The sequence below is a fragment of the Bos indicus genome, chromosome 10 (assembly GCF_029378745.1).
Source record: "Bos indicus isolate NIAB-ARS_2022 breed Sahiwal x Tharparkar chromosome 10, NIAB-ARS_B.indTharparkar_mat_pri_1.0, whole genome shotgun sequence".
NCBI lineage: Eukaryota > Metazoa > Chordata > Mammalia > Artiodactyla > Bovidae > Bos > Bos indicus.
Genome location: NC_091769.1, coordinates 72,686,336 through 72,704,512, shown reverse-complemented (window position 1 = coordinate 72,704,512; position 18,177 = coordinate 72,686,336). Strand labels below are relative to the sequence as shown.

The 18,177-nt window shown below is 39.1% G+C and overlaps 1 protein-coding gene across 4 annotated transcripts in view; it reads right to left on the bottom strand.

Moving 5' to 3' along the window:
• Window positions 1–11,098, bottom strand: part of MNAT1 (MNAT1 component of CDK activating kinase) — a 210,938-nt gene extending 199,840 nt beyond the window's left edge. For 3 of the 4 annotated variants that reach the window (XR_011568942.1, XR_011568943.1, XM_070797695.1), the window contains exon 1: window positions 10,869–11,098. Coding sequence is in view for 2 of the 4 variants with exons in the window: in XM_070797695.1 (XP_070653796.1) it covers window positions 10,869–10,957 (89 nt within the window). In the remaining 2 variants the exon portion in view is untranslated. The remainder of the gene's footprint in view (window positions 1–10,868) is intronic. The other variant, XM_019969014.2, reaches the window with a different exon arrangement.
• Between the last annotated feature and the right edge of the window lie 7,079 nt (window positions 11,099–18,177).

Below are 18,177 nucleotides of genomic sequence, written 5' to 3'. Positions count from 1 at the left end.
TCTGGTTCCTCTGCCTTTTCTAAAACCAGCTTGAACATCAGGAAGTTCACGGTTCACCTATTGCTGAAGCCTGGCTTGGAGAATTTTGAGCATTAAATTACTAGCATGTGAGATGAGTGCAATTGTGCGGTAGTTTGAGCATTCTTTGGCATTGCCTTTCTTTGGGATTGGAATGAAAACTGACCTTTTCCAGTCCTGTGGCCACTGCTGAGTTTTCCAAATTTGCTGGCATATTGAGTGCAGCACTTTCACAGCATCATCTTTCAGGATTTGAAATAGCTCCACTGGAATTCCATCACCTCCACTAGCTTTGTTCATAGTGAAGCTTCCTAAGGCCCACTTGACTTCACACTCCAGGATGTCTGGCTCTAGGTCAGTGATCACCCCATCGTGATTATCTGGGTCATGAAGATCTTTTTTGTACAGTTTTTCTGTGTATTCTTGCCACCTCTTCTTGATATCTTCTGCTTCTCTTAGGTCCATACCATTTCTGTCCTTTATCGAGCCCATCTTTGCATGAAATGTCCCCTTGGTATCTCTAATTTTCTTGAAGAGATCTCTAGTCTTTCCCATTCTGTTGTCTTCCTCTATTTCTTTGCATTGATTGCTGAGGAAGGCTTTCTTATCTCTTCTTGCTATTCTTTGGAACTCTGCATTCAGATGCTTATATCTTTCCTTAAATTCACAATACCATACGGCAAACAGATAGTCAATGGGAATCTGCTCTGTGACTCAGGGAACTCAAATAGGGACTCCATGACAATCTATGAGAGTGGGATGCAGAGGGGGATGGGAGGGGATGCAGGAGGGAGGGGACATGGGTGTACTTTTGGCTGATTCTTGTTGATGTATAACAGAAAACCACAAAATTTTGTAAAGCAATATCCTTTGATTAAAAAAAATAAAGTGGCAAAAAAAAAAGTGGAGGACAGGTGTAGAATAGAACTAAAAAGATGACTGCTAATCTCCTTCAAATTTACATTCATGAAGTCTGCCATCTTCCTATCAATACTTCTGACAAAACAAACAGCACTCTGTATCATGTACTTCTGAACAAGCTTCCACCCCCAACCTGACAGCCAAAACAGACATCACATGTCACCTTCCTAAAGGCGCTAATATTTAGATCTTTCCTCTTCAGAGATTGTTCCACAAAAACATTTATGCATTTGTAGTAGCAGTGTTAGTCAGTCATGCCCAATTCTTTGTGACCCCACCACTACTGTAGCCAGCCAAGTTCCTGTGTCCATGGGATTCTCCAGGCAAGAATACTGGAGTGAGTTGCCATTCCCAGAAATCAAACCGGGCTCTGCTGCATTGAAGGCAGATTCTTCACCATCTGAGTTACAAGGAAGCCCCCTTGGAGCCACCTAAATGGCTTGATCGCTTGATGCTAATATTGCAAAAACTCCTAACTTTAGGATACACCCACTAAAACTTTTTGCTTCTCCAAAGGCCCTTTTCCTACATCAGCAGAATGGTTACAACAAGAGTTCAGGATTTCAGATTTCTGTTACTTTAATAGTACTTTTCTTAAAAAAAAAAAAAAAAAAGCTTGTTTAAGAAGTAACATAAAGTCCACTTTCACATCTTAATTTCAAAGAATATTTTTATAATTCTAAACTCCCTTTTTGCTCCTTAGAAAGAAGAAGAAAAAAAACCTAATTTCCATTTAATGACTCAAAAGAAGACCTAAAATACTATAAAATTAATGGGGGCAGTAACCATGTCTCTCACACTCACTGTTGTATTCTCAGCACTGTGTTTTCCAAAACTGCTTGAGCACAAGACTAACCTAGATAGCCAGTATAAAATACTAAGTTCTCCACCAAAGATCTATGGTAAGGCCCAGAAATTGGTGTTTTAAATAGGTACCCAAGATGATTCCTAGGATGACATAAGTTTACGAATCAGTGGTCTAGAAAATGTATTGAGTATATGAGAAAGAATGTAAATTTATATTTATTAGTAAACCAATAACTAATAAACTACAATTAAGTATTCCTTTTTACCTTTGAAAACAAGCTTACCAGATTTAAAACATGAAGAAAACCAAAATATCTAGGTTAAACTTTCATTCAATTGTTCTCATTCTATTTACTATCTCAGGGACTAGTTGCTAAGTAAACAAGTAAACTGCCAAAAAGAGTCTAAAAACTTAACCTAAAAACTGTTATTTTTCTGCATTTAGAATACTGAAAGTAACTCTTTACGGTTGATTAGAGTAAATACTCTTAAATTTACCTAACTTCTTAAACTTATTTGAACTGTGCTCATCCAATGTTCACAGTAATTCTATGAGGTATATGCTACTGGTAAACCCACTATACAGATGAGAAAAAAAAGGCTTAAAGAAAATAGTTTTCCCTGAATCACTTGGCTAAGAATAAGTGGCAAATCTAGAATTCAAACTCAGGCAAACTATCATTATATATTTGTTAGATGTAATATTTCATGCCCACAGTAGAAACAAAGGCAATGAGAAAATATATTAATTCTTTCTGTGTTTATATTTGTATCCCTAATGACCAACTGCTAATGTATCAGGTTCTTGCAGAATAAAATAATGTGTTTTTAACAAGTAACTTTGAACATCTAATAAACAGCTTCTTCTTACCTGCTTGCATCTTGTAACACAAATTGGACAATATAACTTCAAAGGAAAACTGGATATATAAAAGAAAAACCTCCTAAAGGAGAAAGGTGAAAAGAAAGTTCACCTGTAGGTCAAACCTCACACAAGGTTTCCTTCAAGACAGAAAATATATGTGTATATATATGGATGTATATATACACTTATGGGATTGGGTGTATACATACATCCATACATATACATAGTAAACTACTCAGCAGATAAAATGATTCTTAAAAAAAAGATTCCCAGTATAAATGAAAAGAATTAGAGAAGAGACTTATCCCATAGGGCTATGTTTTTCACATTCAAAAAGAAACAGTACAAATAACATAATTACTAAACATTTAGTAACCATGGTTTTAAAGAATATCAGATCAGATCAGATCAGTTGCTCAGTCGTGTCTGACTCTTTGCGACCCCATGAATCACAGCATGCCAGGCCTCCCTGTCCATCACCAACTCCCGGAGTTCACTGAGACTCACGTCCATCGAGTCAGTGATGCCATCCAGCCATCTCATCCTCTGTCATCCCCTTCTCCTCCTGCCCCCAATCCCTCCCAGCATCAGAGTTTTTTCCAATGAGTCAGCTCTTCCCATGAGGTGGCCAAAGTACTGGAGTTTCAAATCCCAGGGCTGATCTCCTTCAGAATGGACTGGTTGGATCTCCTTGCAGTCCATGGGACTCGCAAGAGTCTTCTCCAACACCACAGTTCAAAAGCATCAATTCTTTGGCACTCAGCCTTCTTCACAGTCCAACTCTCACATCCATACATGACCACAGGAAAAACCATAGCCTTGCCTAGACGGATCTTTGTTGGCAAAGTAATGTCTATGCTTTTGAATACGCTATCTAGGTTGGTCATAACTTTCCTTCCAAGGAGTAAGGGTCTTTTAATTTCACGGCTGCAGTCACCATCTGTAGTGATTTTGGAGCCCAGAAAAATAAAGTCTGACACTGTTTCCACTGTTTCCCCATCTATTTCCCATGAAGTGATGGGACCGGATGCCATGATCTTCATTTTCTGAATGTTGAGCTTTAAGCCAACTTTTTCACTCTCCTCTTTCACTTTCATAAAGAGGCTTTTTAGTTCCTCTTCACTTTCTGCCGTAACATTAAGTTACACTTAATAAAAAAAGGAACTTAAATGCAAACATTGCATCTTAAAAACCAAAATGCACAGTCATTTTAATAAAATCAAAAATATATATATTATAGCCATATAGTGATATATTTACATTCTATAAATAGTGATCAGTACTTTCTCCTGTATTGAAAAGGGAAAATCACAGTTAATAAAAATAACTGAAATTTTTCATATTTTATGAAGCACTTTTATTAATGGTATATGGTCCAAAAAAAAAGACTAAAGCTACTGAGTACAGTGATTTTCTAATTAACTATTAACTAAATTACCCAAATTTTAAGAGACTGAAGGGGGTTAAAAATTATCTGTTCTAAACAAATTTACAAATCAAAGCTAAACAGGTGATCTAAAACTTGCCAGTCTGTGACAGAACTAGAATATAGATTTTCTAACTCATGTTTCAGTGTTCTATTACTTAATGGATGTGAATTACTGAAATACATGGGATACCAACTCACACATGCAGTGTAAGCAAAAACCATCTCCTTCAGGAGAATGGTCTCGAGATAGTCATTAGAGTATGACCCACAAAATATTAGATATTAATTCTCCAGAGCTGTTCTACAACATTATATCCTAATCAACTTTAAAACACTCACTCCATGAAGAAAAAGAAGAAGAGGCGGGAGATAGGTAGGAGGAGGAGAAGGAGGAAGAATAAGAAGCAGGGGAGGAGGAAGAGAAGAAAAGTATATTTAGAAAAGTTTTAGGGGAGAAACTGAGACAGTAAAAAAAAATCAGAAACTGCAAAAGGAAAGAAATGTTAAAGGGGAACAGAAATTACCAATTACCAATTTTGAGGTAAAGAAAATAAACATGTACACACAAAACTGAGACTAAAGGAAGTAAATGCCTCAACAACAGTAAGTCCAGCATTTTCTAACAAATATGATGGAGCAACTGATGTCAGACTAGCATTCCTACCATGAGCAACCATAAAACAAAATGTATGAAACAACTGTTTACAGACATTAGACAATGGGTAACACAAAGACTATAATCCCTTAGAAATGGTAAACTAACAAGGTGAGCCCGACAATTGCCTCATTTTTCTATCTGGGAAAAAATTTCCATGACGATAGCCTAGCAAGCAAGAGTTTAAGAAGGGCACAGTGGTTGTGCTAAGTTGTACAGGCAAAGATCAAACTTCAGTGCAGTTGACATGGTTGATATCTGCAAGGCAGAGGGTCAGAAGTCTGTATAAGAATTCCGATAAGTCCATGGCCAGGCCAAAGAACAGACTGCATATATGCAGGGCAAAACCAATCAAGGCTTAAAAGAGAATGGCTGAGAGAGGAAGAGAGGGTAGTTAAGGAGTGCTGGGTATATTTTAGAGTTCCTACCCAGCCAGAGTAGAGAAACCACAGTAACACCTTATTAACACCTCAAAAATCCAGTTGAGATACCAGAAAGGCTTCAAGAATGGGGACCACATCGTATAATAAGACTTATTCTATCTAGACTTACTCTAACAAAGCCTAAAATCAAGCCCCAACAAGTTTTGCAAGGAACTCAAAGTTTGGAGATTGAGTTGCAGTAAAGTAAGCAATCAAGATTGCCAGGAGAAATATCAATAACCTCAGATATGCAGATGACACCACCCTTATGGCAGAAAGTGAAGAGGAACTAAAAAGCCTCTTGATGAAAGTGAAAGAGGAGAGTGAAAAAGTTGGCTTAAAGCTCAACATTCAGAAAATGAAGATCATGGCATCTGGTCCCATCACTTCATGGCACATAGATGGGGAAACAGTGGAAACAGTGTAAGACTTTATTTTTGGGGGGTCCAAAATCACTGCAGATGGTGAATGCAGCCATGAAATTAAAAGACGCTTACTCCTTGGAAGGGAAGTTATGATCAACCTAGATAGCATATTCAAAAGCAGAGACATTACTTTGCCAACAAAGGTCCGTCTAGTCAAGGCTATGGTTTTTCCTGTGGTCATGTATGATTGTGAGAGTTGTACTGTGAAGAAGGCTAAATGCTGAAGAACTGATGCTTTTGAACTGTGGTGTTGGAGAAGACTCTTGAGAGTCCCTTGGACTGCAAGGAGATCCAACCAGTCCATTCTGAAGGAGACCAGCCCTGGGATTTCTTTGGAAGGAATGATGCTGAAGCTGAAATTCCAGTACTTTGGCCACCTCATGTGAAGAGATGACTCACTGGAAAAGACTCTGATGCTGGGAGGGATTGGGGGCAGGAGGAGAAGGGGACGACAGAGGATGAGATGGCTGAATGGCATCACTGACTCGATGGATGTGAGTCTGAGTGAACTCTGAGAATGGGTGATGGACAGGGAGGCCTGGAGTGCTGCTATTCATGGGGTCACAAAGAGTCAGACACAACTGAGCAACTGAACTGAACTGAACTGAACTGATGTACCTAATAAGAGTTTCAAAATACATGAAGCATGACAGAACTACTAAAAAGAGAAACTGACAAATACACAATCTGTTTGGAATAACTGATAAAATGAGTAGAAACAATAAATTAGTAAGGATACAGGATTAGTAAAGATACTCAGAAGTTAACACTATCAACCAAGCTGACCTAACTGACATACACTATACCCAACAGTTACAGAACACACATTCTTTTCAACTTGACTTGCTCATCAAGTAAGACCTTGCTCACCAAAATAGACCACACACTGGACCATAAGTTTTCATAAAATTTTGTAAGACTGAAATTTATCAAAATTTGTTCTCTTACTACAACAAAATTAAATTAGAAATTAACAACAATATATCCAGAAAGTCCCCTTTTTCTAATTTTCTACCCAGAATGAGTACCTTTTTCTAATTTTTCTGTCCACTATTTCCCAGTTCAGAAAACAGTAATGTACAAGCCCAGCATATTAAACAAATGAATTAATACCACTTTAGAATTATTCTTTCCAACAACAAATAAACTGAACTTTAATCTGATAAACCTCTAAAAGCTGCTAGTAATTTATAGGAAATACAAAGGAACATAATAATACCACAGAGATGCAATCAGCAAAATTCAGACTGGTAACTCTTCAGAAAAATCTACCTAGCAAGAGAGAGAGAGAGAGAGAAGCAGAGAAAAAAGTAAAAATAAAAAGGAGAAAAAGAGAAACTTTAAGAAAATATGGCAATATATTGTCTTTAACATATATCAGGATGAGTTTTTCTTTATTCTACTTTGTGTCTTATGTGTGTTTAAAATGAAGAAAGAAGATTTAGTAAAATCAAATATAGGTAGTTTCCAGAGACAAGTGTTGCTAAGGATGGTTGGGATAAAACTTAAATTATTAGTTTTACTTGCTTGTGTTACTCTGAAAAATATCATCCAACTATATTGGGTAAAGAGGATCTGCTCTATTCCAAAGAAAATAAAGTTTTCCCATCTTTTCTGAAAAAGAAAAAAATAAAAAAGACTTTAGTTAAATGAGAATTAGATATAACTGGCTCCTTCTAAATCAACATGCCTTTAAAATTCTACGAAGAATTCTATGAAAGGCTTATTTCTAAAAATAGGTGGCCCTGATAAACAGAAAAAAGTTACCCTTTTCTGTGACTAAGACAAAAGTTCATCCTTGAATTGAAAAAAAAGCAAACTTAGAATCCAATCTTCTTTGGATGTGCATGCAATTAATTCATTTGGGTGTTTGCTGGATTGATTTAATATTAATACATAATGGAATTTGTCGTTGTTTAGTCGCTAAGTCATATCCGACTCTTCTGCTACCCTATGGAGTGTAGCTCACCAGGCTCCTCTATCCATGGGATTTTCCGGAAAGAATACTGGAATGAGGAGCCATTTCCTTCTTCAGGGTATCTTTCCTACCAGGTGGGCCCTTTACTACTCAATCACCACTTCCTCAACTGCTAGCAGTTAAGGGAGAAAACTATTTTCATAATGTTTCACCTTTTTTCTCCTTTCTGCTCCTGTATTTTCTCTCATAAATAGTACTTCTAAATAATCTTTCCATAATCCCACACTTCCTATCTCCTGTGAAGCACTATCCCTACTCACTTTATTACTTGCCTCTTAAAATGACTTTGCTACTTGACACACAAAATAAAGTGAGTAAAATCATGTGGCCCTGGTATCCTTGCCTCATGGTATTCACACTCTTGTGTATAAATACCCTCCTACTCTGTAACAGGACTTCAGTGCTAACAAATAAAATCCAGCAGAAGCAATGATAATGTGATTTTTGTCATTAGATGATGAAAGGCTCTGGAGCCTCTAGTTCTCTCACTAACTCTGGGAAAAGCCACATCACGAGCAGTCCTACGGAGGGTCCAAGGAGAGGAACTGAACCTGCCTAGAGCCACATGAGTGACCTTGGACAGACACTCCAGTCCAAGAAAACAGCTTGAGCAAACCTCATGAAAGACACTGAGCCAGAATCACTGAGCTGAGCCACTCTCAGACTCCTGACCCTCCAAAACTGTGTAATAAATATTTATTAAGGTACTAACTTTTGAGGCAATTTATTACATAGCAATAGATAATAGTATTAATACAAATATTACTACTAAAAAATAATACTCCTTTCAGACCAACAATTATAGCAATGCCTAAGCTCAATCCCATGAAAGACATTCTGTACAAATTCAGCATACTATCAAATCAAAAGTATTTCACATCAAAATCTATAATGTTCTATTACTTATCAGAACAGCAAGATTAAAAAAGTAATAATGCCCATTACCAGCAAAGATATGTGGCAACAAGAATTCCCATGAACAGTTGGTGGGAGCACAACAGATACAATCTTTTCTGAGAACAAGTGGGCAATGTTTATCAAAATTCAAAAGTCACATACAATTCCACTATTAGGCATTTATCCCTGGTTCTCCTCTTATATCTTACAATATACTTGTATATGGGCTGAGGAGGAGGGCAGAAATAGAGAAACTGACTCTAGTGAAAAATAGGAAATCTAAATATTCATAACAAAATTTTTGGGTAAATCAATTATAGTATAACCAAACGGTGGACTATCATCCAAATGTTAAAGAGGAGTATATACACATACCAATTTAGAAAAGATATCCAAGATACACATTATGAAAAAAGTCAGGGTATATATAACCCCATTTCCATGAGAGAACATGATTCTGAGTTCCTATTTAAATCACAAAAGGGGCATTATAATCAAAACTGTATTTCCACATTTTATAATCTCTTGAATTCATTTAAAGATACCATTGTTGTGCAAGTCTTTTAAAGCAGGCCGAGTGGATCCTGTTTAAATTTTACTTCTGCTTAGCATCCGTACCATGCATAAATAATAATAATGATTGCCAATGTATACTGAGCAAATACTATGTGAAAAAAATTCTATTAAGCACCTCCAAGTATGATGTTTACATATATTATTTAATCCTCAAACACTGTAATATACATAGTGCTGTTATCTCTATTGTACAGGGAAGAAAAATGAGATAAGAGGAATTTGCCCAGAGCCTATAAGAGTACAAAGAATTCAAAATCAGAAGTTCGTTCTCTTAGCCAATACCATATAATCTTTTATTCATTTTGATCATATTTCAAGTTAAAAGAGGGCTGTAAAACTTGGTCTTTAACTAACAGATTAGCAAATAAACCAAAATCAATGCAACATCAGAATGACATAGACAATTCTTAACTCTTATGAAAAAAACAGAAAAGACCATGGACACAACAAAAGCAATTTCCAATTAAAAATAAATGACTGTCTAATAAAAATGCAATTTATTTTGCTAAAAATCACATAATCTTCCCTGACTAGCTAATTACTACTAGGTATCAATTTTTTCCAGTAAATTACATTTAGTACCCTTTCAAAAAAAGCGAATTCCTTTTCCTTGAGCACCAACTATAACAAATCTGGTACAGGAAAATAAAGAGAAACCAACCAAAATCTTTCTAAAAACTGAATAGTCTTTACAGCATTTGTCTGGTTTCCCTTTTCCAATCTACTTGATTACTTTCACCTTATTTCTAATTTTAATCCATTCAATCACATTCAATACAGCTCTACTGTATTTCCTTTGCTGGATAAAGCAAAGGAAAATAAAGACTACTTAGAAAATAAGACCAGTCCAGTAAGTTATTAAATCCCTTTATAATCATTATAGCTACAACAAACCATGCAACTCAGGCTTACCCAAAGATCTTGTCTACCACATTGCAGGTTAACCATCATTTTTTATGTCTTAGAAACATCAAAGAAACTACGAGAATGTATGTTCACCTTACATTTCAAAGCGCTTTATAAAACCACCTTTACTGAACCACATTTAACCATAAAAACGTGGCAAGAAACACGCTGATCAGTTCCTGCACTTATTCTTCAAAACAATCTCCCTTCTTGCCCCTAAACCCCCCAAAATTGGCATTCTATAGTCAGACAGCCTGTGTTCCAATTCTAGAAGGGTCCACTAAATAAGGTATCTGAAGCAGTCTCCGTTTCCTTTCCTGTAAAATGGGAATGAGATGAGTACCTACTTCATAGGGCTGCTGTTGAGAATGAAATGGGATTAACTCAAGTTAAAGCGCTTAGAACACTGCCTGACACGTAATGTACACCCAATAAATGCCAGCCATTACTGTATCTCCAAAATTAACTGCCTAGAACCTGAATTTTCTCTTTTAGAGATAAGAACTAACCAAACTCCATCAGGACAGTGGGCATATCGATGGAGTTTCATATTAACCTGTGCAACAAACAGCAACAGTATATAAACAGTAATTGTATTTTCATAGCACTTTCTTTTTAATAAAAACGCTTTGCGTGAAATTAAACACTCCGATCTCCCACGCTGGAACCCTGTTAACAACACAGCCCGGAAATACAGTCCAGATTCTCATCGCCTAAGGAGGGGGGAACGTGACAAACTGCTGGTTACCACATCAGGGAATCCGGCAGTTCAAAGCAGGCCAGAGAGGCTCAGGACTGGAGGGTAGTCTGTTTAGAGAAACAACGTTCCCTTTTCCTATTTTCTTCCCCAGTGTCGATACTAACGAAGCCCTTTTCTCCCCTGAGCCGACGACAAGCATCTCCCGGCTCTTTCGGGAGCTCCCACCCTGTGCGTCTCCCCCCATGGAATCCAACTATCCCCAGACTCACAGAGTGTGTCCGCACACATTCACCATCAGCTTCAACGAAGGGTTCCGGTACTTGGTGGTCTTACACCGGGGGCAGCCCTGATCGTCCATGGCGCCTTCCTTGCAGTGGACTCTCCCCAGCGCCTGCTTCAAGTCACAGCAACAGCCAACCTAAAGCCCCTCAGATCCGAGGCCAAGCAGGTTCCTAACAACAGGCTCTTAGCTGGGACGGTCCTTTACGAATGAGCACCGGCCGGTGGCAAGGCAATTCAGCACAAAGGTTCCGGAAGCAAGTTTTCCGGTCCTGCCGCTAGGGCTCGGTCTCAGCTTTAGCAGGCCACGGAAAAACCTTGGATTTAGAGGGAGGGCTTTTTAAAAAGGCAAATTACACACAAACCCTCAAGTGTACCTAGCTGTATTTTTCAGGAAATCGTGTCACAATTAGGAACATAGATTCCACCTTGTTCTGTCTGGAAATAGTCCCATTAATCAAAGAGCTGTGTTTAGTGTACATACTCAGTAACTGGGACCAGTATTTTCTTTTAACAGTGTGATAGTCTTGTGCTTTATACTTCTTCTTTACACTTGCACAGTCGTGCAATCACAGAAAACAATATGCATTCTCAGATATGAAGCTTGGAAAAGTTATTTAGAATGAAAGTCTCATGCTGACCCTAAATATTACAGATTCTCACTAAATGTTAAAATAGTTCTATAAATAATATCTGGCATCTGCAGAGAGGCAATTACCTCAAGATGGTCAGGCATGCTTAACGGTTTCAGCTGGCTCTAATATCTCTTACCATCCTACCAATCAATGACAGTATTTGTTTCCCCAAACACAGGAATATAGACTTTATTTCAGCAACTCTCTTGAAAGCCTGAATCTCTTTGGAAATTTTAAGTAACATTCACTGCATTTATCAAGGTTGCAAAGTGATATTTATAAACAGCTCTGCATGCATGTTAAGTCACTCAGTCATGTCTCTTTGCCGCCCTATGAACTGTAGCCCACCAGGCTCCTCTGTCCATGGAATTTCTCCAGGCAAGAATTCTCCAGGCTTTGCCCTCCTCCAGGGGATCTTCCTGACACAGGGCTCAAACTGGCATCTCTTGCATCTTCTGCATTGGCAATCAGGTTCTTTACCACAAGAGCCACCTGGGAAGCCCGTAAACAGCTCTATCAGATAATAAATTCCTCCCACTATAAAGGACACATCTTATCCATCTCCTGAACAAGGATTTAATTATACTTGTTGATTAAGTATAGTAAATGAAGAATGAATGAATGAACGAACATCAAATAGTGTAATGCGAAATTTTTTTATTCTGAGCACTGTATTGTAATCTGACCCAAATTCCATCAGAAGTGGGCATACAAACTTTTTCAAATTAACCCATACAATGAATACCAACGGAATATACTCATAGTAATCTTTTCTCTTTTCAATAAAAATATAAAGAGGAATATTTCAACTCTCACTTGTTTTTAAACAGTGAACTCAACAGGCAACCCACACTGTGGAAATACAGTTGGGATTTCCATGTGCTATGGAAGGAGAACATGACAAACAGCTGTATACCACATCTGGGAACCAACAGACCAAGGCAGGCCACAGCACAGGCCTTTATATTAGTAGAAAGACATGAGGGATTTACCTAACAAAAACATCGTGACATTTGTGTGATCATAATATTGTTCATTGTTGTTGTTCTTTAGTCAGCAAGTCAGATTTGACTCTTTGCAACCCCATGGACTATAAATAACCTAGCAGGCTACTCTGCCCATGGGATTTCCCAGGCAAGAATACTGGAGTGGGTAGCCATTTCCTTCTCCAATATTGTTCACTAACAGAAACTAAACAAATGTAACTTTTACTAAAATAGGCAATATCAAATGCTGTGCTGGAGACATTATGCTGCAATTTTACTAAAAAAAATTTTTTTAGTTGACATGCCTGCAAGACATGTGAGATCTAAATTCCCCCACCAAGGTTCGAACCCAGATCCCCTGCAGTGGAAGTGTGGAGCCTTAACCACTAAATCAGCAGGGATGTTCCTTTGCTGCTATTTATTGAAAGAGACCACATCCAAACCAGTGAGTCAAAGTGAAGCGCTCTAAAAATAAAGACAATTTTTAGGATCTTTATATTTTAACAGAAAAGGAAACTTCTGGTGAAAGACAGAACATGATTAGTGTGCAAATAAAACTTTTAGCCAAAACTAAATGAGAACTTATCCACCAAGTTAGCAATACTGCTAGAGAAGACTCTTGAGAGTCCCTTGGACTGCAAGGAGGTCAAATCAGTCAACCCTAAAGGAATATTCATTAGAAGAATGGTTGCTAAAGCTGAAGCTCCAATACTTTGGCCACCTGATAGGAAGAGCTGACTCACTGGAAAAGACTGATCCTGGGAAAGATTGAAGACAAAAGAAGAAGGGAGCAGCAAAGGATGAGATGGTTAGATAGCATTTCTGATGGACATGAATTTGAGCAAATTCAGGGAGAAAGTGGAGGACAGAGGAGTCTGGCTTGCTACAGTCCATGAGGTTGCCAAGAGTAGGACATGAATTAGCGACTGAAAACCAATGACAACAATGTTTATCATCACCAAAACACTTTTAATCATTTCTCTGAACAGGAGACCTCAAAGCACTTTTGTGCAGTGAATTGCTTTTCCTTTTTCCCAAGCCTTGAGATTAAGGCAAGGAAAGCACTGAAGATTATGGGAGGAAACATTGCTACCAGCTCTATCTTTTCCCCCGGTTGGAAATTACTGTCAGAGAAGCATGGTAACAGCAGCTGACTTGGAAGTCTACCAGATTAGCATTACTCATTGAGCTAGAACCAGTAGAAAGTAGTGATTATAGATTTGGCTCCTAGCATCAAGAGAGCTGAATTCAAGTTCTGCCTGCCTCATTTACTAGCTACACGACTAAAAGCACCAGTTTTCCCAAATAAAAGATGTGGATAATACCAGCACAACCAGCACACTGGACTGAAGACACCACTAGCACAGAGTAAGAGCTCAGTAACTGTGATCTGTTATTAAGAGTTGCTCATGTCCAACTAAGTTGCTAAGTCGTGTCCAACTCTGCAACCCCATGAACTACAGCATGCCAGGCTTCCCTGTTCTTCACTATCTCTAAGAGTTTGCTAGTATAGGTATTATTAGTGAGTGGTAGTATCTACACAAGGCATGTACTAGGAAGAACCTGTCATTTTAAAAACAGACCTAACCAACTTTATTTTGTTCATTCACTAGGCCCTGTCCAACTCTCTGTGACCCCATGGACTGCAACACACCAGGCTTCCTTGTCCTTCACTATCTCCTGGAGTTTGTTCAAACTCATGTCCAGTGAGTCGGCAATAACCATCCAACCATCTCATCCTCTGTCACCCTTCTCCTCCTGCCTTCAATCTTTCCCAGCATCAGAGTCTTTTCCAATGAGTCAGATCTTCACATCACCTGGCCAAAGTATTGGGAGTTTCAGCTTCAGCGTCAGTCCTTCCAATGAATATCCAGGATTGAGTTCCTTTAGGATTGACTGGTTTAATCTCTTTGCTGTCCAAGAGACTCTCAAGAGTTTTCTCCAACACTACAGTTCAAAAGCATCAATTTTTCAGAGCTCAGCCTTCTTTATGGTCCAGCTCTCATCTCCATACACGACTACTAGAAAAACCACAGCTTTGACTAGGCAGACTTTTGCCAGCAAAGTGATGTCTCTGTTCTTTAATACACTGCCTAGGTTTGTCCTAGCTTTTCTTCAGAATCTGCCAGCAATGCAGGAGACCCAGGTTCAATCCTTGGGTCGGAAAGATACCCTGGAGAAGGGAATGGCTATCCACTCCAGTATTCTTTCCTGGAGAATTCCATGGACAGAGAAGCCTGGCAGGCTACAGTCCATGAGGTTGCAAAGAATCGAACACAGCTGAGCAACCGACTTACAGCACATACTCAGTGCTCTGTGGCAACCTACATTTTTTGGAAAGAAATCCAAAAAAGAGGGAATATATGTACATGTGTGGCTGATTCACTTTGCTGTGCAGCAGAAACACATAATTGTAAAGTAACTATAGCCCAATAAAAAATGAAATAAATTTTGGAAAACAGAACTGTTTTTGAGCCAAATTTCTTATCTTCCCTCAACTGGGTTTCCCTCCTCCACATAATACACTTCACAGGGTTCCTGTAATGATTAAATAACATGATATGCATATACGAAGGCCTCATAGACAATAGAAACTCTGAAAAGTATACCATTAACACTGGTGGAGTTCACTAATGCAGAATGGTCAGAAAACTTTGAGGAAGAACGCACTGATAGCACCAGATTTCTGATTGAAATGGAACCTCAGCCTTTGTGAAAAACGCCCAACTATCAGGTTAACCACTTTCATCAAGATAGCTATATCCCAATGAAAGTTTTCCACTTGATAAAGATGGTAGTGGTTTAGTCACTAAGTCATGTCCAACTCTTGCAACCCCATACACTGTACTGTAGCCTGCCAGGCTCCTCTGTCTATGGGATTTCCCAGGCAAGTATACTAGAGTGGGTTGCCATTTCCTTCTCCAGGGGATCTTCCTGACCCAGGAATTGAACCCAGGTCTCCGGCATTGCAAGTGGATTCTTTATTGACTGAGCTACAAGTAATAGGAGCCCAGTATTTCTCTTCCCAAATCTGCTCATCCTCTAGCATACTTAAGTGCAGATTCTACCTCTCTTGGATAATGTTTCTCAAAGGCAACCCTTCCTTTCCAGCCCCAAGGCTATGAACCCAGGTTAAACCTTCCCAATCTGTTGAAGGCTTGTATTGTTTTGTTGACTGTGGATAGCATCCCACCCTGTTCTTAGGGAAAACAGCTCCTCCCCCACAGAACTGGGCAGTTCTAATGGGCCTGCCAATTGCAATGCTGGCCCTCTGGCCTTGGGGTTGACAACAGAACCCTATGGACCAATCAGAGATCATCCCTAGAATTTATCAAATTGGCAGTAAGGAAAAAGCAGCAGAGCCTCTTAAAGCTAGAAAATGTGTGCTGGGAACTCCTGGAAGCCCAGGGTTCCAACCTCCTGGGGAAAGCCCCTTTGAAAGACAAAACTACTTTGATGAAAGACGCAGAGGCCAGTGAAAAGGGACAATGAATGGGTCTTTAAGTCTGACCAACTGCATTCTACTCTTCCCATTCTGGTATTATGATCCAAAATTTTCATCTTTTTGCCTAGGCCAGTTCAAGTGGAGTTTCTGGCTCCTGGGGAAATTAACATCACTAAGAGGCAAAAATGCTGCTACATTTGGGAGAGAACTAGAACCTGGCACTTAAGTCTCTGCCAGGATCTTTCCCTCCACCATCATCCAGGTGACTCACTAGGTCACTCTCCTCATCTAGTGCTCATTAGCATCCTCGACAGGCAGAGAGTTTGGTCACTGAGAACTCCCACGTATTACATCCAAGACTCCTTCTACCAGTCTTCTCTTTTTTTAGGTAAGTTTGAAAAATCCTAGAGAAAGACTGAATGTTTTGGTTTGGTGCCAGTGCCCAACCCTGGACCACTCAACTATATGGCCATAATATTACTCACAACATAGCCACTATACCACTATGTCCACCACACCACAGGAAAATGAGCATTTCATTCAAAGTCCCTCATAATTTGTCCCCAACATGCCTTTTAAGCTAATCTCCCATCATACACCTATATAAAACCCACACTTCTGACACACTGAATTACTCAGTATATTCAGAAATAAACCACACGGCTTCATGGCTCCATGCTTTGTTCCCTCTGCCTCTAATGAACTCTATCCTTGAACTCTCAAAATTCTTGTCCTTAAAGATCCAGCTAAAAATCCATTCCCCATTGCCTTTTGCCTCTCAGAATTAATCTCTTTATCCTTAACACTCATATATCCTGTATTGTACTTACTTACAAATATGTCTTGCTTCCCCTACTAGATTTTAAGTTACTCAGGGTCAGAGACCCCAATTTTATCCTTCAGTATGTAATGCAAAACCATGCACTTAATCAGAACTCAATAAATATTTAGCAAATGAAAGATCTTTCAGAAATGCTGATTACATATCATCAACTGTTGGTCACTAAATAGCAAAGGAACACCTCCTACCTAGGAGACTACTTTACAACCTAACTTCCTTAATATAAGTTTTTGGAAGCAGAAAGAACTGACCAAGATACAGATACACAGCCTTCCCTCTATCCAGATAGCCAAAGTCGGTTTTGAGAAAAGAAATCTCCATTCTTTTTTTTTTTTTTTGGCTGTGCTGGGTCTTCGCTGCTGCTCAGGCTTTTCTCTAGTTGCAAGAGACCGGGGGCTACTCTCTAGTTGCAGTATGTGGGCTTCTCACTGCGATGGCTTCTCCTGTCGTGGAGTTTGGGCTCTAGGGCATACAGGCTTCAGTAGTTGTGGCATGCGGGCTCCGTAGTTGCGTCTCTCCGGCTCTAGAGCACAGGCTCAACAGTTGTGGGGCAGGGGCTTAGTTGCTCAGTGGCATGTGGGATCTTCCCCAACCAGGGGTCAAACCTGTGTCTCCTGCTTTGGCAGGCAGATTCTTCACCACTGAGCCACCAGGGAAGCCCCAGAAATCTCCATTCTTGATAGCAACGCCATTAGATATTTTTAAGCAAAGTGCAATATTTTGTGCTGAACTATGTTTTCTTCACTATGCTAAAATGGCAAAAGATTTCTGTGTTGCTCATCATTATCTTCAGGCAGGAAGGAAGAGAAAGAGAAACAAGCAGCTTAGTTTTCACTCTTAGGCAATCCCAACCTCAACTCCATTTTCCCAAATCAAAACATAGCTTTAGTCTGTACATCAGCACAGCAGACTCAACGTTCACAGTATGGCAGACACAGGAAGTAGAAGCAAGTACTCAGCAATTTTACAAGTCATTTGACAAAAAAGTGCCCCAAGATTAACTCCACATACCCTCAAGTCTGGTGTTCTACATCAATGTAGCTAACCATATTTGAGTCAAGGGCTTCCAGCCCACTTCGAATTGCTGCCAGAATGAGCTCGGACACTCAGCCAGCTAAAGGAATCCGGAGCCTGGTGTTGGATTTCACTTCTGGTCCTATAGAAATCTCTTACTGGAGCTATAGAATACCAACGTAGCTACAGGCTACAGATATTATAAAACAGGATATCTGTTGAACTTGAGACTCTGGAGGCAAATATACACAAGACATGCAGAAACCCAATGCATGATTTTCCAAGTTAATGCATTATATTTGATTAATAATAAGCCTGAGGAAGATTCCTATGATCTGCACTTGGATAGCCCTTTAATATAGCCAAATGAATTTTCAT